This window comes from Dendrobates tinctorius, unplaced genomic scaffold (assembly GCF_039654945.1).
Source record: "Dendrobates tinctorius isolate UK_male_01 unplaced genomic scaffold, ASM3965494v1 ptg000362l, whole genome shotgun sequence".
NCBI lineage: Eukaryota > Metazoa > Chordata > Amphibia > Anura > Dendrobatidae > Dendrobates > Dendrobates tinctorius.
This window is the reverse complement of record NW_027362028.1, coordinates 482340-506180: the sequence shown is the minus strand read 5'-3', so window position 1 is coordinate 506180 and position 23841 is coordinate 482340. Positions and strand designations below refer to the sequence as shown.

Sequence of the window (23841 nt, the reverse complement as noted above, 5' to 3'; positions counted from 1 at the left end):
ACCCGTATAGTAAATGCCATAAAGTAAACCATGTTAAAAATGTCAGGATTAACCGTTTTGGGTCGCTGCATTTTCTCCCGCCTCCCCCCTCCCCCCCTCAAAAAAAAAAAAACTATAAAAAGTTATTAAAATGTGGTATGAACCAAAAATATCCCCAAAAGAAAAAACCACAGCTCGGCGCACAAAAAACACCGCCATCAAAGGAAAAGAAGAGGTCAAAAGGTTCAAAGGTCTCGGAAGACGGCGACACAAACCAAAAGTATTTTATTTATTTTTGAAAAAAAACTTCTGAATATTTTAATTGCTAAAATAAACTATAAAAGTTTAGTGTCGCCAAAATCATCCTGACCTGGAGAATTGGTGTCGTTATAAACATCGTTAAAGCAAAACCCAAAACCACTGGCGGGAAAGAAAAAAAAATTCAGTGAACGACGTCGTGGTAAAGTGAACGACGTCGTACAAAACTGCAAAAGAAAAAAAAAACCTCGTACGGCGATGGGGACGGAAAACTAAATCGTGATGGCATTTGGAAAAAGAGGAGGAAGAACCAGAAGCAAAAAATGACAACAAATAATAATGGCCCGGTCGCCCCTTTCGTATCCTACACCGCCAGATTTATGACAAATTAATACCGTCATAACCTTTACTTTACCACTAATGCGAAGCGTTAATACTCTCCCCTCCGGCGCCCAAATGATGGAATTCTGTAGCACTCTTGGTCGGCAGCTCTACTACATTATTATGTGTTCACCGTGTGGCGGCATTTCATATGCACAGTGTGGCGGTATTATTATATCTTTAGTTAGCTTTTTATTAGTTTTTTTTTTAATAACTTTACCATATCATTGTTTCTTCTCATTTCAGTCACAGCGTCAGTGCAAATTCATGTACGTACTTTACATATCTTTGTTACCTATGGACTGCAATGTCCCACAATATATCTGATCATTTATGCCGTACAGTTGCGGGTACAGTATTTCCCGCAGGTTTCTTCCTTCTATACACTTATTACTTATTTCTCCAGATTTTCCGCCGCCACCGCCCGACGATGACGATATCTATAACGATGTTGACGATGACTCTCCCGACAGGTAAGGAGCAGTACATTCATCTGACGGTATGGGAGTCTTTACATCGGACCACCCTTTCCTACATGACTTAGTGGCCATGGTACCGTAAAAACCACAGCCCATTGACAAGAGGGGTCCGGCTGCTAGGACCCCCATTATTACAGGGTATCACAAAAGTTGCTTTGACTTACAAGGGGGACAACAGATAACAGAGGAGGGGAAACCCTTCAATGATTCACTCACACATAACATCAAATTGTGGGGGCTTCCACTGCTCAGTAGGGGCCTCTATTTGTAAAGGGGCTGTCCAGGTAGCGGCCATGCAGCTGTTTTGTTATCCTAGCTTTAAGCAAAATGTTGCACCCGAACACGACCACACTGTGTCCAAGTGCTGATCTGTCTTTGAGTTATATTTGGCCACATTGATACCTCTACGATTGACCCCCCCAAAAATATAATCTGAATGATAGAAGCAGAGAATTATGATTTACTTAAAATATGCAGAGATGTAATACTCTGAGGAGCCACTAGACAGGAGAGGGCGCTATACTAAGAAAATTCCATTGGGACCTCAACATCTTAAGACTTGTAATTGTTCAAGGTCCCTGTGGTCGCAAGCCTGCAAGTCAGACCTCTTTGATTTGCATGTCCTACCAATATGCCATCATTGGGGTAAACCCCATTAATGCATGGCAAATCTTAGCGGGTTTTGGGTACAGTGTCCCCTTTAAACCTCATCTACGTTGTCTAGCTGACATCTAACATAATGTACAATGCTTCCCATCCCTGTAATTTTATTAGCCTTCTCTTATATATTCTAATACCAGGGTGGAAGAACCTAAAACAAGTCTGTGCAGCAGCTAGAAGTAGTCTGTAGTATGGCAAACAGATGTCAAAATTCTATAACTCTCGAATAGACTTTGCCCAGATTCATCTTTCTTTTTTGCGCCTTTATTATTTGGATTTTGAACATTTCTAACTTTGCTCCAAGTTCATTTTGCGCCACATATCTGTACAGCTGCTTCTGATGTGTTTCGTTCACAGAGCATTGTCTGCACTGGATGCAATGTATCAGTCTGGAGTCACAGAGCATTGTCTACACTGGATACAATGTGTCAGTCTGGTGTCACAGAGCATTGTCTGCACTGGGTACACTGTATCAGTCTGGAGTCACAGAGCATTGTCTGCACTGGATACAATGTGTCAGTCTGGTGTCACAGAGCATTGTCTGCACTGGATGCAATGTATCAGTCTGGAGTCACAGAGCATTGTCTACACTGGATACAATGTGTCAGTCTGGAGTCACAGAGCATTGTCTGCACTGGATACAATGTGTCAGTCTGGAGTCACAGAGCATTGTCTGCACTGGATACAATGTGTCAGTCTGGTGTCACAGATCATTGTCTGCACTGGATACAATGTATCAGTCTGGAGTCACAGAGCATTGTCTGCACTGGATACACTGTATCAGTCTGGAGTCACAGAGCATTGTCTGCACTGGATACAATGTGTCAGTCTGGTGTCACAGAGCATTGTCTGCACTGGATACAATGTGTCAGTCTGGAGTCACAGAGCATTGTCTACACTGGATGCAATGTATCAGTCTGGAGTCACAGAGCATTGTCTGCACTGGATACAATGTGTCAGTCTGGTGTCACAGAGCATTGTCTGCACTGGATGCAATGTATCAGTCTGGAGTCACAGAGCATTGTCTACACTGGATACAATGTGTCAGTCTGGTGTCACAGATCATTGTCTGCACTGGATACACTGTATCAGTCTGGAGTCACAGAGCATTGTCTGCACTGGATACACTGTATCAGTCTGGAGTCACAGAGCATTGTCTGCACTGGATACAATGTGTCAGTCTGGTGTCACAGAGCATTGTCTGCACTGGATACAATGTATCAGTCTGGAGTCACAGAGCATTGTCTACACTGGATGCAATGTATCAGTCTGGTGTCACAGAGCATTGTCTGCACTGGATACAATGTATCAGTCTGGAGTCACAGAGCATTGTCTGCACTGGATGCAATGTATCAGTCTGGAGTCACAGAGCATTGTCTACACTGGATACAATGTGTCAGTCTGGTGTCACAGATCATTGTCTGCACTGGATACATTGTATCAGTCTGGAGTCACAGAGCATTGTCTGCACTGGATGCAATGTATCAGTCTGGAGTCACAGAGCATTGTCTACACTGGATACACTGTATCAGTCTGGAGTCACAGAGCATTGTCTGCACTGGATACATTGTATCAGTCTGGAGTCACAGAGCATTGTCTGCACTGGATACATTGTATCACTCTGGAGTCACAGAGCATTGTCTGCACTGGATACATTGTATCAGTCTGGAGTCACAGAGCATTGTCTGCACTGGATACAATGTATCAGTCTGGAGTCACAGAGCATTGTCTACACTGGATACAATGTGTCAGTCTGGTGTCACAGAGCATTGTCTGCACTGGGTACACTGTATCAGTCTGGAGTCACAGAGCATTGTCTGCACTGGATGCAATGTATCAGTCTGGAGTCACAGAGCATTGTCTACACTGGATACAATGTGTCAGTCTGGAGTCACAGAGCATTGTCTGCACTGGATACAATGTGTCAGTCTGGAGTCACAGAGCATTGTCTGCACTGGATACAATGTGTCAGTCTGGTGTCACAGAGCATTGTCTGCACTGGATGCAATGTATCAGTCTGGAGTCACAGAGCATTGTCTACACTGGATACAATGTGTCAGTCTGGAGTCACAGAGCATTGTCTGCACTGGATACAATGTGTCAGTCTGGAGTCACAGAGCATTGTCTGCACTGGATACAATGTGTCAGTCTGGTGTCACAGATCATTGTCTGCACTGGATACAATGTATCAGTCTGGAGTCACAGAGCATTGTCTGCACTGGATACACTGTATCAGTCTGGAGTCACAGAGCATTGTCTGCACTGGATACAATGTGTCAGTCTGGTGTCACAGAGCATTGTCTGCACTGGATACAATGTGTCAGTCTGGAGTCACAGAGCATTGTCTACACTGGATGCAATGTATCAGTCTGGAGTCACAGAGCATTGTCTGCACTGGATACAATGTGTCAGTCTGGTGTCACAGAGCATTGTCTGCACTGGATGCAATGTATCAGTCTGGAGTCACAGAGCATTGTCTACACTGGATACAATGTGTCAGTCTGGTGTCACAGATCATTGTCTGCACTGGATACACTGTATCAGTCTGGAGTCACAGAGCATTGTCTGCACTGGATACACTGTATCAGTCTGGAGTCACAGAGCATTGTCTGCACTGGATACAATGTGTCAGTCTGGTGTCACAGAGCATTGTCTGCACTGGATACAATGTATCAGTCTGGAGTCACAGAGCATTGTCTACACTGGATGCAATGTATCAGTCTGGTGTCACAGAGCATTGTCTGCACTGGATACAATGTATCAGTCTGGAGTCACAGAGCATTGTCTGCACTGGATGCAATGTATCAGTCTGGAGTCACAGAGCATTGTCTACACTGGATACAATGTGTCAGTCTGGTGTCACAGATCATTGTCTGCACTGGATACATTGTATCAGTCTGGAGTCACAGAGCATTGTCTGCACTGGATGCAATGTATCAGTCTGGAGTCACAGAGCATTGTCTACACTGGATACACTGTATCAGTCTGGAGTCACAGAGCATTGTCTGCACTGGATACATTGTATCAGTCTGGAGTCACAGAGCATTGTCTGCACTGGATACATTGTATCACTCTGGAGTCACAGAGCATTGTCTGCACTGGATACATTGTATCAGTCTGGAGTCACAGAGCATTGTCTGCACTGGATACAATGTATCAGTCTGGAGTCACAGAGCATTGTCTGCACTGGATACAATGTATCAGTCTGGAGTCACAGAGCATTGTCTGCACTGGATACACTGTATCAGTCTGGAGTCACAGAGCATTGTCTGCACTGGATACAATGTATCAGTCTGGAGTCACAGAGCATTGTCTGAACTGGATACATTGTATCAGTCTGGAGTCACAGAGCATTGTCTGCACTGGATACAATGTATCAGTCTGGAGTCACAGAGCATTGTCTGCACTAGATACAGTGTATCAGTCTGGAGTCACAGAGCATTGTCTGCACTGGATACAATGTATCAGTCTGGAGTCACAGAGCATTGTCTGCACTGGATACAATGTATCAGTCTGGAGTCACAGAGCATTGTCTGAACTGGATACATTGTATCAGTCTGGAGTCACAGATCATTGTCTGCACTGGATACACTGTATCAGTCTGGAGTCACAGAGCATTGTCCGCACTGGATACAGTGTATCAGTCTGGAGTCACAGAGCATTGTCTGCACTGGATACATTGTATCAGTCTGGAGTCACAGAGCATTGTCTGCACTGGATACATTGTATCAGTCTGGAGTCACAGAGCATTGTCTGCACTGGATACAATGTATCAGTCTGGAGTCACAGAGCATTGTCTGCACTGGATACATTGTATCAGTCTGGAGTCACAGAGCATTGTCTGCACTGGATACAATGAATCAGTCTGGAGTCACAGAGCATTGTCTGCACTGGATACATTGTATCAGTCTGGAGTCACAGATCATTGTCTGCACTGGATACATCGTATCAGTCTGGAGTCACAGAGCAGTATCTGCACTGGATACATTGTATCAGTCTGGAGTCACAGAGCATTGTCTGCACTGGATACATTGTATCAGTCTGGAGTCACAGAGCATTGTCTGCACTGGATACATTGTATCAGTCTGGAGTCACAGAGCATTGTCTGCACTGGATACATTGTATCAGCCTGGAGTCACAGAGCATTGTCTGAACTGGATACATTCTATCAGTCTGGAGTCACAGAGCATTGTCTGCACTGGATACAGTGTATCAGTCTGGAGTCACAGAGCATTGTCTGCACTGGATACAATGTATCAGTCTGGAGTCACAGAGCATTGTCTGCACTGGATACATTGTATCAGTCTGGAGTCACAGAGCATTGTCTGCACTGGATACATCATATCAGTCTGGAGTCACAGAGCATTGTCTGCACTGGATACATTGTATCAGTCTGGAGTCACCGAGCATTGTCTGCACTGGATACATTGTATCAGTCTGGAGTCACAGATCATTGTCTGCACTGGATACATTGTATTAGTCTGGAGTCACAGAGCATTGTCTGCACTGGATACATTGTATCAGTCTGGAGTCACAGAGCATTTTCTGCACTGGATACAATGTATCAGTCTGGAGTCACAGAGCATTGTCCGCACTGGATACAATGTATCAGTCTGGAGTCACAGAGCATTGTCTGCCCTGGATACAATGTATCAGTCTGGAGTCACAGATCATTGTCTGCACTGGATACATTGTATCAGTCTGGAGTCACAGATCATTGTCTGCACTGGATACATTGTATTAGTCTGGAGTCACAGAGCATTGTCTGCACTGGATACATTGTATCAGTCTGGAGTCACAGAGCATTTTCTGCACTGGATACAATGTATCAGTCTGGAGTCACAGAGCATTGTCCGCACTGGATACAATGTATCAGTCTGGAGTCACAGAGCATTGTCCGCACTGGATACAATGTATCAGTCTGGAGACAAAGAGCATTGACTGCACTGGATACAATGTATCAATCTGGAGTCACAGAGCGTTGTCTACCCTGGATACATTGTATCAGTCTGGAGTCACAGAGCATTGTCTGCTCTGGATACAATGTATCAGTCTGGAGTCACAGAGCGTTGTCTGCCCTGGATACATTGTATCAGTCTGGAGTCACAGAGCATTGTCTGCTCTGGATACAATGTATCAGTCTGGAGTCACAGAGCATTGTCTGCACTGGATACATTGTATCAGTCTGGAATCACAGAGCATTGTCTGCACTGGATACAATGTATCAGTCAGGAGTCACAGAGCATTGTCTGCACTGGATACATTGTATCAGTCTGGAATCACAGAGCATTGTCTGCACTGGATACAATGTATCAGTCTGGAATCACAGAGCATTGTCTGCTCTGGATACAATGTATCAGTCTGGAATCACAGAGCATTGTCTGCTCTGGATACAATGTATCAGTCTGGAGTCACAGAGCATTGTCTGCACTGGATACATTGTATCAGTCTGGAATCACAGAGCATTGTCTGCACTGGATACAATGTATCAGTCTGGAGTCACAGAGCGTTGTCTGCCCTGGATACATTGTATCAGTCTGGAGTCACAGAGCATTGTCTGCTCTGGATACAATGTATCAGTCTGGAGTCACAGAGCATTGTCTGCACTGGATACATTGTATCAGTCTGGAATCACAGAGCATTGTCTGCTCTGGATACAATGTATCAGTCTGGAGTCACAGAGCATTGTCTGCACTGGATACATTGTATCAGTCTGGAATCACAGAGCATTGTCTGCACTGGATACAATGTATCAGTCAGGAGTCACAGAGCATTGTCTGTACTGGATACATTGTATTAGTCTGGAGTCACGGAGCATTGTCTGCACTGGATACAATGTATCAGTTTGGAGTCACGGAGCATTGCCTGCACTGGATACAGTGTATCAGTCTGGAGTCACAGAGCATTGCCTGAACTGGATACATTGTGTCACTCAGGAGTCACAGAGCATTGTCTGCCCTGGATACATTGTATCAATCTGGAGTCACAGAGCATTGTCTGCACTAGATACAGTGTATCAGTCTGGAGTCACAGAGCATTGTCTGAACTGGATACATTGTGTCAGTCAGGAGTCACAGAGCATTGTCTGCCCTGGATACATTGTATCAGTCTGGAGTCACAGAGCATTGTCTGCACTGGATACAATGTATCAGTCTGGAGTCACAGAGCATTGTCTGCCCTGGATACATTGAATCAGTCTGGAGTCACAGAGCATTGTCTGCACTGGATACAATGTATCAGTCTGGAGTCACAGAGCATTGTCTGCACTGGATACAATGTATCAATCTGGAGTCACAGAGCATTGTCTGCACTGGATACAATGTATCAGTCTGGAGTCACAGAGCATTGTCTGCACTGGATACATTGTATCTGTCTGGAGTCACAGAGCATTGCCTGCACTGGATACATTGTATCAGTCTGGAGTCACAGAGCATTGTCTGCACTGGATACATTGTATCAGTCTGGAGTCACAGAGCATTGTCTGCACTGGATACAGTGTATCAGTCTGGAGTCACAGAGCATTGTCTGCCCTGGATACAGTGTATCAGTCTGGAGTCACAGAGCATTGTCTGCCCTGGATACAGTGTATCAGTCTGGAGTCACAGAGCATTGTCTGCACTGGATACAATGTATCAATCTGGAGTCACAGAGCATTGTCTGCACTGGATACAATGTATCAGTCTGGAGTCACAGAGCATTGTCTGCACTGGATACATTGTATCTGTCTGGAGTCACAGAGCATTGCCTGCACTGGATACATTGTATCAGTCTGGAGTCACAGAGCATTGTCTGCACTGGATACATTGTATCAGTCTGGAGTCACAGAGCATTGTCTGCACTGGATACATTGTATCAGTCTGGAGTCACAGAGCATTGTCTGCCCTGGATACAGTGTATCAGTCTGGAGTCACAGAGCATTGTCTGCACTGGATACACTGTATCAGTCTGGAGTCACAGAGCATTGTCTGCACTGGATACAATGTATCCACCTCTCAGCCATGTACAGGGTTACTGCTCTGATTCCTTTTTGCATTTGCAACATTTTTTGGTGTTGTTAATTTCCACCTTTTTTCTAACCCTGTGTCCCGCAGTCGCCTGTTTTTCTGTATGTTCGTCATTATGAATCTCCAGATGTTTTCGGCTGATTCATTAATAGAGTCTTTTAAAAAGTCAAATTTTTACTGAAATGTGCTCTAGTCCTCCCCAGAGTGATTTTATCGATATCTGATATTTGTTTTTATCTCAATGCAAATTTTGCTACTTTTTGAGCAGAAATTTATGAATCGTTTGCGCCATTTTGAAGAATTTGGTGCAAAAAAATAACAAATACCACAAGACGAAAAATAAATGTGACTTAAAAAAAAGGCAAATGGTGAATTGGGACCAAAGTTTTTTAGAAAGTTACAGAAATTTACATGTATTCCAGAAAACTTCTTGTAGGTATCGACAAGTAGTCATTGACTGGACACCTGGGCAGGAAGTCAGGAGGTCCTTAGCCAAAACTAGGTGGATTCGCAGCAGCGCGGTGTAGTCCAGTCATACAGGTGACGGCGTTCCTCTGTTTTGCACCAAACTTACCTTCTGTCTTTCTGAACTGAACGCTGCACACTATAAAGCTCCGCACCGCAGGAGGAAGAGAAAAGCGGCCCATCGCTCTGGGGGCTCTTTAAGAAGAGGAAAGGAACTGACAAAAAGAAAACTGTGCACGAGAAAACAGAACAAGAAGAGAACGAAGAACTGTAAGAGCTAAAAAATACTTCTCCCCGGGAACAGTTCCGCTAACAGACAGCGCCCAGCACTAATCACCGGTCATAGCGCCCAGCAGCGCCCAATCAATGCCAATCAATCTGCTGTTAATCACACGCTTACCTATCAGATTAACCCTGCGGAAATCATTATTACAAGCTTCCTAACAGAATGATAAAATCATGCAAATGAGGAGACATGACAAACCGGACTGACCCTAAACTACTGACCGGGGAGGTCACTGACCATAAAATATAGGGCACTCACAGCTGCACTGCTCAGGAAACTCCAGAAGCAAGAGGGTCTAGTCTGTGTCTCACCATGAGGGAGGGTGCAGGTATAGGGGTGCAGAGGTAAAAGTCAGGGGTGCAGGTATAGGGGGTGCAGAGGAGACAGTCAGGGGTGCATGTATAGGGGTGCAGAGGTAAAGGGCAGGGGTGCAGGTATAGGGGTGCAGAGGTAAAAGTCAGGGGTGCAGGTATAGGGGGTGCAGAGACAGTCAGGGGTGCATGTATAGGGGTGCAGAGGTAAAAGTCAGGGGTGCAGGTATAGGGGGTGCAGAGGTAAAAGTCAGGGGTGCAGGTATAGGGGTGCAGAGGTAAAAGTCAGGGGTGCAGGTATAGGGGGTGCAGAGACAGTCAGGGGTGCATGTATAGGGGTGCAGAAGTAAAAGTCAGGGGTGCAGGTATAGGGGGTGCAGAGGAGACAGTCAGGGGTGCATGTATAGGGGTACAGAGGTAAAAGTCAGGGGTTCAGGTATAGGGGTGCAGAGGAGACAGTCAGGGGTGCATGTATAGGGGGTGCAGAGGAGACAGTCAGGGGTGCAGGTACAGGGGGTGCAGAGGAAATAGTCAGGGGTGGATGTATAGGGGTGCAGAGGTAAGAGTCAGGAGTGCAGGCAGGGCTGGACTGGCCATCTGGCAATTCTGGAAAATGCCGAAGGGCCTGTCTGCTCGTAGTCCGCCTTGTCTGCTATGTTGTTAGCAGAAACCCTGTTCGCAAGACACCTATACTGTTAAGAGTTGTGGCGGAGCACAAAGTCGCTGACTCCATCACTCACCCCAGCAGGCCACAGGTATCATTAGAAATATTGGTCTTGTAGTAACTCTTGCTTTCATCCATCCAGGGTAATATTAGTAATGTATCCCATCTGATGCCTGGGGACGGACACAGCACGGGCCTGTGTGATTTCAAATTCCAGAGCTGAATTTCAGCCCCAGTCTTTACCTGAGTGCAGGTATAGGGGGTGCAGAGGTAGCAGTCAGGGGGTGCAGGTATAGGGGGTGCAGAGGTAACAGGGGGTGCAGGTATAGGGGGTGCAGAGGTAACAGTCAGGGGTGCAGGTATAGGGGGTGCAGAGGTAGCTGTCAGGGGTGCAGGTATAGGGGGTGCAAAGGTAGCAGTCAGGGGGTGCAGGTATAGGGGGTGCACAGGTAACAGTCAGGGGTGCAGGTATAGGGGGTGCAGAGGTAACAGTCAGGGGTGCAGAGGTAGCAGTCAGGGGGTGCAGGTATAGGGGGTGCAAAGGTAGCAGTCAGGGGGTGCAGGTATAGGGGGTGCAGAGGTAACAGTCAGGGGTGCAGGTATAGGGGGTGCAGAGGTAACAGTCAGGGGTGCAGAGGTAGCAGTCAGGGGTGCAGGTATAGGGGATGCAGAGGCAGCAGTCATACCTAAGTGGGTGGAGATTTTGTATTGAGGCAGCGGAATTAGCTAGGTTATTTGTGACACTTTTAGGGACATTTGTGGTTGGCATCACATGAAGCATTTGGGAGGTACAGGGGCTTCTGTGGAGGCTAAAGTACATTATTGCAAGATCTGACTACACAGGGCTCGTTTGTAGTCTGTTACCATGGAGACACATAGGTAAATTTATAAAATTTTCGTGAAATGTTGATTCTTTTAGAATTTAAAGGAGCCTCTAGACTTCGATATGAAGACAACGGCCATTCTCACCTCCTGATCTGGATGTGAGTGGGGCCAGAATACCCCTTTAAAATGCAGAAACAATTTGCCGTGAAGGTGGAATTTAGAATTTCCCAATCTTCCCACCTTTGACGTCTGTGATTCTACTAACTGCTTGTTCCCCTCCTGTGATCTTCGACTTGGTTGTGACACCATTTCCATACTCCCTTGATGATTTTGCTTACGTCTATGCTCTCGTTCTTACGTTCATGCTGCCGTAATTAATATGAATATCTCAGTTTCATGCGTTTACTAAAAGATCTCTGCTTGCTGTCATTCAGCAGTAACCTTCACTGCTCACTTCCAGAGGTTACAAGTCAGTCCTGGTTGTGTAAAGATTTCCCAAATTAATATGTTTCGATAGAGCTTGCAAAAACAAACACTTTTGCAATTTACTGCTTGTTAAAATTTTCATCCGTTCTTGCGATATCAACACTTTTCTTTTCAACTCGTTGCCTAGGAGACCGACCACCGCTGCTATCTTATTTGCCATCAGTGCGTTAAATCTGGCCAGGATTAGGAGTTAGCAGCGACCTCCAGTGATTCTGAGCTTCAAAACAGCGCTTATAAGTTCATTAGAAAGGAGCTTGTAAGCACTGTGCGTGTTCCGCTGACTAGCAGCAGTGGTCGGTCTCCAAGGCAACAAACTGAAAATAAAACAGTGGATATCTCAAGAACCGGGATTCATTTTAATAAACAATAAATTACAAAAGTGCTTGTTTTTACAAGCTGAATCCGCCCCATACCCATTCATGAAAATTGGAGTATAACCCTTTAAGGGATTACAGTACTCGTATATCAGTTTTTCAATATGCCGTCCATGTCTAGCACACAGACCTATAAAGTTTAGTGGAACCATTCACACATCTGTTTTTCACTGATTCGTTGCTAAGTGACAATTAAAAAAGTTCATTTTACCTCCTTTTAGTTTTTTACCCCATTTGGAGCCAATTTTTATTTTTTGCTCTTCTATATTCCCATTCTTCTAATATATATATTACGCCGCTCATCGTGCAGTAAAAATGATTCTCTGGGTCGGCGCAATTACGCCGACAACAAACTTTTATAGTTTTTCATTGTTTTAGTAGCTTAAAAAATTCCGAAATTTGTAAAAAAAAAAAAAAAATTTAAATTTGGTTTGTGTCCCAATTTTTGTAGACCTGAAATTTCTCCATTTAACCGTCGATGAAGCCGTGCGACATTTTGTGTTTTTGTTTTGTTTTTGCGTGTGCGGTGCAGTAGTTTTTATTTGTACCATTTCGGGGCAGAAACAACATTTTGATTGCTTTTTGTTGCATTTTTTTGGAGGAAGGGCCATAATAAAAAAAAATAAATAAGATTTTGTATTTTCATTTCCCCCCCCCCTTTTTTTGGGTGTTGACCGCATGAGCCAATTATAAAGATGAATCAAATTAATTTAGAATTGCCCAAAATGAATGAAATCCGACAAATCTGAATTTTGGGATTTACATGAATGAGGCAAAGATAGAATTTACTGGATTCTAAAGGGCAAGGAAGGGATTAAAATAAAATTTTGAATAAAATTTAAAAATGATGCTCGCCTCTCTCCGGCGCTTCCATTTCTGTCCGTGCCGCATCCTGCCCTACAGCCGCGTCCCGGCATCTTCAGCTCTTTTGTGCTGATTACAGTAGCATGATGTAATGGGCGCTGGTGTTAATCAGGTATTTTGTAATGTCAGAAAATATTTATTACATTAGCGCAATCACTATCATTATATTAATATAAAAACTCTCTATATGTTCACAGGGGAAACTCGACTCTTGGTAAGTAACTTTCTGCTTACTTTACATGGGAATGTTGCAAATTTAGCAGTTGCCTCATGATTACGGTTCAGGAGCATACTGCTTCCCTGCCTCCTGCTTGAGATAGTGTGCTCCTGCTTGCTTGACAGCTCAGATCTGCACCGCCTGACCAAGCTGTGCGCTAAACCATACTGCAGGCAGAGTCACTTTTGTCTCTGCAGCAGCAGAGGAGCACAGGGGCACTGAAGCTGAGCAAAATCGGGAGCTAAAAACACGACTCAGCGATCGTGGCCGGCTTCAGAGCAGAGTTTACAAGATCAGCTGGAAATGGCTAGGGAAGACTGCCACATGATTCGTCACTGCTGTAAACCACAAAAAAAAATACAATTTTAATTATCAGGTCTGGTAAATATTATTAAATGACAAATTGGAAAGTTGATTGTTTTTACAAACATTTTTCAATTTTACCCATCTCTGAAGATGGAAACAAGCCTTTAAGGCTACGTTCATTCGTTTCTCCACCCTCCAATAGTGCTTCCATTCACACAGTGCCTCATGTGAGACAGTCTCTGTTCCGCCTGGACTGTCCCTATTTCAACAGATTCAACTGGTCCTAGGGATCCTTATCCCACAACGCAGCTTCTCTGAGACTCGCCACCATTCCCTTCTCCAGTACAACTACGGCCGGAAGTGGCCTGCATTCTGCTGGAGATCTCCGCAGGGCAGGGAGCTGATTACAGCTACTCTGCCCCTGTCCCAGGCGGTACAGTGCTCACATCATTTGTATTTGCATCTGATGGCTGGGGCGCAAATCGGAGAGGGGGGAGCGGTGTCAGGGAGGACTGACACTATGCCACTGTGTGCCCGCATCCCAGCCATCACAGTGCTGAATGTCTGCGGCAGGAATAAGATGCTGGGTGGCCTCATGCATTCAGCCATGTCACTTTTTTTCTCCCCAAACTGGGCCCCCCTTGTGGAGGTAAGAGACAGAGCCCTAAGTGGGAAATACCCTGCCTACCCCTCGACCCAGCACTGAGAAAGATGATAGATAGGTAGATTCATACAGGGCCAGACACCAGTTTTCACTCTTATTTTATTCCCATTACTCCACTGAGAATTCCGCTTTTTGTAATTTTTAAATCGGCATTACATTTCAGGAGATATGTCCCTATTAAATTAGTGCTAATCGCTCACAGGCTCCTCGGGGGCGTGCCTTGTATAAATATCTTGTGAGCCACGCCCCCTTGAAAAGATCATGAAAAGAGCATTAAGTAAAAAGGCCATTATCTCTGAAACCATATGGCGGATTTTAAAGAAATAAAAAACAGAAAACTCAGGAGAGCATCGGGGATAAGAGCAAAAACTAGCTACAGTTGATCAGGACGGTAGTTCCTCTTTAAATGTTTTTCCTTCTTTCCAAATGTTAATCCAATCCTCTACAATACAACCTGCCGTTTTGTGCACAGATGTGGCAGAGCTGACATTACAATGATTATGTTGTGCCCAGAGATAACATTTTGGCCCTTTCTTTGAGCAGAAAGTGACGTTTACGATGATGTGGCCTCCAGTGATTTCCCACCGCCTCCAACAGAGAGCAGGTAAGACGAATGTGCGAGAGCAGCGTCAGTGCCAGAGATGAAGGGTCAGATATATATGAGGACATTGCCTAATCTCAGTTGCAATTTATGAAAAGTAACGGTGACTCCGGCCATCATTATATTTTGTATTCCTTTCAGTTTATCAGTAGCCTCAAGAGACTCTATCGTCAGGAAGTCCCCCGACCTACAGACCCTGAAAAGGATAAAAAAAGAGGAAAAAGAATTCAGGAAAAAATTCAAGGTAATTATATGTCGTTACAGTTCCTGCTGCAAGGATCGTGGGACTGTGAACTTCACATAACTGCCGAGTTACCCTTCTCTGTCACCAGCACTGGTGTCATAGAAAAAAGTGCACAGGCAAAGCAACTGTGACGGTGGTGGGTGTGGACCCACTGGGCCACGAGCTGGGCTTACACTGGAGGGGCATAACTAAGTGCTTACATGGTCTTCGCTAGAGCCGTGTGGAGACTTTCAGCAACAGGTGGAATTAGTAGTAGTGCTCCAAGTATCTGCAAGAGGCAGCCCAGAGAGACGGTTAGACCCTGGGAGAAGCAGAGCGGTGCACGCCATGAGTAGGGCTGCGCTTACAAGCTGTGTGAATCACTGACATGACAGCAACCAGTCTGTCTTCGAGAGTTTCACTGGGCCACTTAGAAAAGACTGAAATTGTCTCACTCCCTTATTTTTGCCAAGGAGTGTGTGTTTGTGGGGGGGAGGTAGAGGAGCTATAGAGTTAAACACTGCATAAATAAATAGGAAGGTAGAGAGACAGATTGAGCTGCTGTTTTCTAGTAAGTGTTTAGCTTATCCCAGTGCTATATTCTAATTTATAATCTCTTCCATGCTGCTTCTTTCCAGTAAGTGTTTTATGTGAACCCATAACTGGATTCCCAGCTACACTGTTCAGTATTTTTTTTATCTCAGTTATATAGCAACTTTAATTCCATAGCGCTTTACAGACATCATCATCACTGTCCCCGTTATGGCTCACAATCTAAATCCGCTATCTGTATGTCTTTGGAGTAGCAGTACAGTATTGCTGTGCAATGTCCTCCCTGCTGCTGCTTTTTTTCTAACGTTTTATCACACCCCAGAGCTGAATTAACAAATACTTTGCTCAGCACTGCTGTGTTAAGTTTTCTGAGCTGCAGCTCAGTAAGTGCATTATCGCACCCCAAAGCTGTCAACCACTCTGACCAGTACTATTGTATAATTTCCTGCATGCTGCTGTTTGTTAGAAAGTATGTAGCTGAACCCAGTGCTGAATTCACAGCTACACTGTTCAGAACCGCTATATGATATTCTACTTGCTGCTTTTTGGTAAGTGTTTGATATAGCCGCAGAGCTGAATTCACAATTACACTGCTCTTTTATTGTTGTATAATGTAAATCATGTCGCTGCTTTCTAGTATTTTGTTCATGCTGAATTCACAGCTACACTGTTCAAAAGTTCTATATAATATCCTACATGCTGCTTTCTAGTCTTTGATTACACCCCAGAGCTGAATTCACACCTACACTGCTCTTTATTGTTGTATATTGTCATCCATACTGCTGCCTTTAGTTTTTAGCTCATCCCAGTGCTGACCTCATAGCTACACTGCTCAGTACTACTGTATAAAATACTCATTGCTACTGCTTTCTAGTAAGTATTTACCGCACCCTGGTACTAAGTTCAAAGCTAAACTGTTCAGAACTGATACATGATATCCTACATAGTGTGTTCTAGAAACATTTTTTTTTACGACACATTTGAGCTGGATTCACAGCTACTCTTCTCAGAATTGTTGTATAATGCCATCGATGCTGCTGCTGCTTATGTACGTGTGGCTACATAGATATAGAAGAGCAGGAATCCCTCATGTCTCTGTGTGTTTTGTATGGGAGACATAATAGCATTTGGTCTCCACCCACTAGCTCAGAGACAACTGAAAATTATAGATTTAGTCTGCAGAGAGAAAAATGCAAATCATAAAATGCCCAGAAAGAGTTATTCCCCCTTCCTTAATTCTGGGTACACCGGTGTAATATAAAGCTTCTGTTCTGCAGTTCACAGGTGAAATTCGAGTGTTGTCAACAGTCCAAGTTGTAATGAATCTGACAACGAAGAAGTGGGGATCCAAGGATCTCTCCCTGAAGCCCGGAGAAACGCTGAGCGTGATACAACATGGAAATGACAATACGTTTCTATGTAAAAATAATGAGGGAAAATGTAAGTACACCCAATGCAGGACAAAGGGCAGAGGTTCAGACCAGAGCCGGGGGGATCCCCTCACCGATAAATTATGATCAAAAGTGATGATGATATGATGGAAGGTCCAAACCAAATTCAAAAGTCGGTATAATTTTTATGTAATAAATCATTAGCACACAAGAAAATAAGCAATTTTTTAATAAATAGCTCTGCATAAATGAGTACACCCCCAACAGATTTGTCAGAATCCACATTTTCTATGGGGTGCCATGCTACAGAATATTCCCACAAATGTCGGCCGTTGATTGCAAACAAGATTTGTTATTTTGCACCTAAAAAAGTAATTTTCCTTCCAAATTCATTCAAGACTATTTTGCAAAAATGAGTGCACCCCAATAAAAGCTAAAGCTTAGGCTACAAAACTCTAATTATCAAGAATTCACCTACAGATCAGTCTAATTCTTCATCAAACAGGCGTGCGGCCAACGGATGACTATAAAAGGGGAGATACACAACACACATCTGTTGCATTTCTGAAGAGCCGGGTGACAGTGACTCAGTGGCTAAGGCCTGTTTCACACTTGCTTTTTTTTGCAGCGCGTTTGTCCCGCAAAAAAACGCATTGAAAAACGCATACAAAAGCATACAACTGCTGCGTTTTTTTCAAGCATTTTTATGAGCATGCATGAAAAAAACGCAGCGTTTTTATGCGTTTGTATGCGTTTTTAGTGTGTTTTTACCGCGTTTGCGTTTTTTTCCAACATTAGGTGGCCCCTCACACTAACCCAAACCATGACTTTACTAACCCTAACCCTGACCCTAACCCTAACCCTTAACCAAACCATACTTAACCCTAACCCTGACCCTAACCCTTAACCAAACTATACTTAACCCTAACCCAAACCCTAACTAACCTTAACCCTAACCCTAACCCTAACCCTGACCCTAACCCTAACCCTGACCCTTAACCAAACCATACTTAACCCTAACCCTGACCCTAACCCTTAACCAAACCATACTTAACCCTAACCCAAACCCTAACTAACCTTAACCCTAACCCTAACCCTGACCCTAACCCTGACCCTAACCCTAACCCTGACCCTAACCCTAACCCTAACCCTAACCCTGACCCTTAACCAAACCATACTTAACCCTAACCCTGACCCTAACCCTTAACCAAACCATACTTAACCCTAACCCAAACACTAACTAACCTTAACCCTAACCCTAACCCTAACCCTAACCCTGACCCTTAACCAAACCATACTTAACCCTAACCCTGACCCTAACCCTTAACCAAACCATACTTAACCCTAACCCAAACCCTAACTAACCTTAACCCTAACCCTAACCTTAACCCTAACCCTGACCCTAACCCTAACCCTAACCCTGACCCTAACCCTGACCCTAACCCTAACCCTAACCCTAACCCTGACCCTAACCCTTAACCAAACCATACTTAACCCTAACCCTGACCCTAACCCTAACCCTAAACCCCCTTAACTAACCCTAACTTTACCCAAACCCCTAAATTCCATTGTCTAAACTAATGGTAAAAAAAAAAAACGCATGTGCAAAAAAACGCATACATAAGCATGCCAATGCGCACATATGCTCACCATAGACTTATAATGGGTGTCTTGCTGTAAAAAAACGCATTGCGCGCGCATGCGTTTTTTTGAGGCAAATCGGACGCACAAAAAATGCAACAAGTTGCATTTTGTGCGCCCGAGCGCATACCGCAAAAAAACGCATGCGCGGTAAAAAGCGCACAAACGCATGTGTATGCGCACATAAGCGCATCCCATGCAAAGTATAGGGAAAAAACGCATGCGCTATTTAGCGCTAAATTACCGCGAAAAAAAACGCAAATGTGAAACCAGCCTAAGTGTTTCCTGATCTGACCACCGGACACCTATGGGGAGGTCTGGAGACAAGTTGTCATCATTCTCCATCCGGCATCCATGAGAAGAGATCATTATAAAGAATGGACAAAGATTAATGTTGTTACCTACTACATTACAGATCATGGAGGTCATACAAAATACTAGATATAGTAGTTTTGGATGTGGGGTGTACTGATTTTTGAGTTAAAATAAAGATTTTGTAATGAGGGTTCTATAATTCACCTTGCTGGATTGTTATGGGGGAAAAATGTTTTCTTTGAAGCTCAGTCTTGTCAAAATGTTAGCAATTGTTCTTGGGTTCAGTGAGATATTGATTAAAGTCTTAGGGGGTGTACTCATTTATGATGAGCACTGTATAACTTATCAGGGAAATCTACTTCTTGCACTTTCTGGATTGATTTTTCACTCTTAATTTCATATGTAAAATTTGCATTCAGTGATGACCGATTTTCACATTACTGAGATAAGAGTTGGTGCTTCTAAAATTCTATGGAGGGGGCGGAGCTAGAAGTGTAATAACCATATAGGGGAGGAGCTAGAGGCGACTAAAGCATATAGGGGAGGAGCCAGAGGCTATACAGACATATAAGGGAGGAGCTACAGATGACACGTTCATAAAGGGGAGAAGCTAGAGGCAACACATACACAGAGGGGAGGAGCTAAAGGCAACACAGCAATTTAGGGGAGAAACTAAAGGTGAAATAGAGGAGAGGAGATAGAGAGGCGACACGGTTATATAGGCTGAAGGTTCCCAGCTATCCACCCCCACACGGTGTCCGCAGCCGAAGGAATTATGACACACCCCGGTCTCGGGGATAACAGTTGCTTTTACTTCAGCAGGAACGGGAATTATAACTTGGAACAAATAAGGAACAGTCTCTCATGGGTCGTTGACGGCAATTACAGTTCACACTTAGATGCTGAGATGTGATTGGGGTTCTGGAGCTTTAAGAACACTGGACAATGTCTTTTGGTATTTTACAGAGGGAGGTAGACGCAGCAATTAGAGGTTACAGACCTGTACTTGGGGTTATCTCCACAGTGTGTCACGGCACGTGCACAAGTACTTATAGGTGAATGTAGAAACTGTGGTGAATCCTGTCATAAAGACTTTAGATGTGGTGAATCCTGTCAGCAATTCTTTAGATGTGGTGAATCCTGTCAGCAATTCTTTAGATGTGCTGAATCCTGTCAGCAATTCTTTAGTGGTGGTGAATCCTGTCAGCAATAGAATGATTTCTGTACAGGTTAGAGGGAACTCAGGCTTTTACGCCTGCAGGAGATCTTGAGGTAAAAACCTCCTCTACGTGGGTTCTGCTCTCCCTGAAGGCATCCTTCAGACTAAAGAACATTCTAGACTTGCCTGGAAAAACAGCTCCTCCTATTGACCATGTGACTAGGAGCTGGCCAATAGGAGACCGAATTCTCATCTCAGATCCTTACAAAAGAATAATTTAGTCATTGTACACTTTCACCATTAGATGGCGACAGAACACAGCAAACGAGAAATGCATTGCATCTAAAATGAAGGTGACTAGAAATGGAGAATTACAGCTCACAAATAAATAATGTAGAGCGCCAGTTAGAGAGTGAGCAGTAGTGTACAGAAGCTACTCACAATTCAGTATTACTTAAAGTGACAGACACACTCTGGACTGGGTCACTACAGAAGCAACACAGACATAGAGGGGAGGAGCTAGAGGTGACACAGAGATAGAGGGGAGGAGCTGGAGGTGACACACATAGAGGGGAGGAGCTAGAAGTGACACAGACATAGAGGGAAGGAGCTAGAAGTGACACAGACATATAAGAGTGGAGCTACAGGTGACATAGACATAAAGGCGAGGAGTCAGAGGTGACACAGACATAGATGGAAGGAGCTAGAGGTGACAGACATATAGGGGAGGAGCCAGAGGTGGCACAGACATAGAGGGGAGGAGCCAGAGATGACATAGACATTTAGAGAGGAGCCAGAGGTGACACAGACATAGAGGCGAGGAGCCAGAGGTGACGCAGACATAGAGGGGAGGAGCTAGAGGCAACACAGACATATAGGGGAGGAGCCAGAGGTGACACAGACATAGAGGGGAGGAGCTAGAGATGACACAGAGATTTAGAGAGGAGCCAGAGGTGACACAGATATATAGGGGAGGAGCCAGGGGTGACACAGACATAGAGGGGAGAAGCTAGAGGCGACACAGATATATAGGGGAGGAGCCAGGGGTGACACGGACATTCCTCTTCAAGCTCTCCTGAAGCAATTACATCTGTACATAGAACTTTATGAGCACCAATTGTCATCTCCTAGCTCAGTAATAGGAAAGTTTGCATTCAATGAGGACACATTTTACAGTGAAATTGAGAATTTTGAGAATGAAATAATCAGTGCAGGAGGCGGAAGAAGCGGATGCCTCTGATAAGATTTATTACAGCGTTTCCTGATCTCCGGTGCACTATTAATTTATAGAATACGTAAGTGAGCGAGTTATTCCTTATAATCCATATTTTTTCTGCGGTACAGTAATCCACCAAGGCGTGCCTGGTGCTGAATACCAACTAGAAAATTGGAATCTGAAAGACAACAGTATAAGTAAGCTGCAATGTGGTGCGTGAGACTGCAGGAGCCAGACGGGTGCACACACACACTCACTGTCAGTGCCGGTGCGCTCACTCTCACTGTCAGTGCCGGTGCGCTCACTCTCACTGTCAGTGCCGGTGCGCTCACACTCACTGTCAGTGCCGCTGCGCTCACACTCACTGTCAGTGCCGGTGCGCTCACACTCACTGTCAGTGCCGGTGCGCTCACACTCACTGTCAGTGCCGGTGCGCTCACACTCACTGTGTTATTTCCCATTTGCATGGATCCCAGGGTAAACGAACCACCTAAGTGTCCAAATTGCTGATTTTGTGCTTTTTTTCTGTTGCGGTTATTTCCGATCATTGCAATGATTTAGATGTTAAATATGTTTGTTTTTTTTTGTGCCCCAGATGGTTACGTATGCGGAAGCAACATAATGGATAAGTAAGTACTGGCATATTTTAATAAATTAGGTGTCAGATTTGCGGGCTCCTCGTGTAGGATTCCATCAGGGTCGGATATACCTGCGCTTGGCATCTGGTCTCCCCCTGTAATGGCAGAAAGGATCAGTGATAACTGGAATTATTTACATTGTGACCTCTTCACAATGAGTCAACTGTGAAACTATCAGCGAGCTCGTTCTTTTATTCATCATTTTTTGAGCTCCAAAAAGAAGATCGAAATGTGATAAATTTGACACATTTTAAGACTAAGGTCCCTGATTTCATCAACCCACAGAATAAAGGTTTCTCCTACCACGTGGCAATAAAAAAATCCATTCTATTTCTTCTCAGAAAGAGTTAATAAAAGTTAAAAAAAAAAAGTTATTCAAAGTTTACTAAACCCCAAGCTGATGCCGGTGAGAGATACCAGTCACCCTGTAGACAGATCACCAAGCTTTCATATGCCAGTAATGATGAGAAAATGAAAAAAAAAAAGATGTATTTCTGAAACACAATAATGTAAATCATTTTGAGGACTTTTTTATTATTTACATATAGCTATTTGGGGTTAAAATAATATTTGCAATTGGTGCATATTTTTTAATGAACCCCTTTTTTGTTGTTTGTTTCACCGAACATCTGTAGCTGCAGAATGAATTAACTGAGAGTCAGTCAGTGAGCTCATTTTGACAGAAAGTTTGTTAGTCTTTTATCTGTTTTCGGCGCGTTTAGATGGATGTATTTCACAGTCCATATAAAGACCAAAATGGCACGACTGACTGGGTAGTTAGAACGTCATAGACACATATGAGAATGTTAGGGAGACCCACGGTCAGTCCAGGCTTTGATGACCGGTAATTATACGATCATTACATACTGGGAGTGCCTTAATACGTAAATTGTGCTTTTGGATTATTGTTTTTGCTTGGGCCGGTACATAAGCCAGTGTGAACCTGACTGTTTTCTAAGCTTCTCTTAGCTGATCTATCACCATAGACCGCATCAAAGAGAGCTAAACTTTTATGTGGTCCTACATCAGCTGAGAGAAGCTAGAAAAAAAGGCAGATGAGAGGGTTACAAACTCACCGTCTGAATGAGCTCACTGACAGATTGTCAGTGAACTCATTCTGCAGCCTCATCCATTGTGACTAGGGTGGGAGTGTAGAGAGACCTGGGGGGATTGCAGAGGTCGGACTTTCTTCTTATCTGACATTTCTATCAATATCCCTTTCTCTGCAGTGACGGCGACATCTACGATGACATTGGAGAGGGTGCGTACAATGTTCTATGCTCCATAGAAGGTTTCGTTCATAGCGGTATCGCTCAGAGCTGATTTGTCGCCATAGTGGTGATATCACCAGGAGGCACCTGCCTATGGGCTGTCATTTTGGGGAAAGGTGATTCCCATATTGTCATGGGGGGCACAGCGCTGCAGACACATCACAGTATAGTGTGGATGTCATCTATCGTGCCGGCGTGACTATGGCTCCATGGTGTAAAGTGTGCCGCCAGATGGTACTTTCACATTCTCCATTTTCCCCCTCGTGCCACCTCGATAACATGCTTTGTCATACCGCATGAAAGCTTTTATTCCCATGGAATATTCTCAAATAATCTGTTAAAAGAAAGCTGTGCGCGCCTCCAGGTAATCTGGAGGGGTCCATTTCTTGTACGGCCACAAACTGTGACCCCAAATCTGCTGCTAGACATTTCTGTTCCCTTCCGCTATACAGTTACTATTAATATTATCATACAATTGCTATGAATACCGCCAAACAATTACTATGAATACCGCCAATTACTATGAATACCGCCAAACAATTACTATGAATACCGCCAAACAATTACTATGAATACCGCCAAACAATTACTATGAATACTTACAGATAATC

General features: G+C 44.2%; 1 protein-coding gene across 3 annotated transcripts in view; it reads left to right on the top strand.

The window, feature by feature from the left end:
• FYB1 (FYN binding protein 1) overlaps positions 1-23841 on the top strand; it is a 142859-nt gene that overhangs the window by 116770 nt on the left and 2248 nt on the right. For 2 of the 3 annotated variants that reach the window (XM_073562651.1, XM_073562652.1), the window contains exons 10-18: positions 865-887; positions 1025-1091; positions 9374-9496; positions 13234-13250; positions 14767-14827; positions 14966-15068; positions 16877-17039; positions 21917-21950; positions 23189-23220. In XM_073562651.1, the coding sequence (XP_073418752.1) occupies positions 865-887; positions 1025-1091; positions 9374-9496; positions 13234-13250; positions 14767-14827; positions 14966-15068; positions 16877-17039; positions 21917-21950; positions 23189-23220 (623 nt within the window). The remainder of the gene's footprint in view (positions 1-864; positions 888-1024; positions 1092-9373; positions 9497-13233; positions 13251-14766; positions 14828-14965; positions 15069-16876; positions 17040-21916; positions 21951-23188; positions 23221-23841) is intronic. The other variant, XM_073562653.1, reaches the window with a different exon arrangement.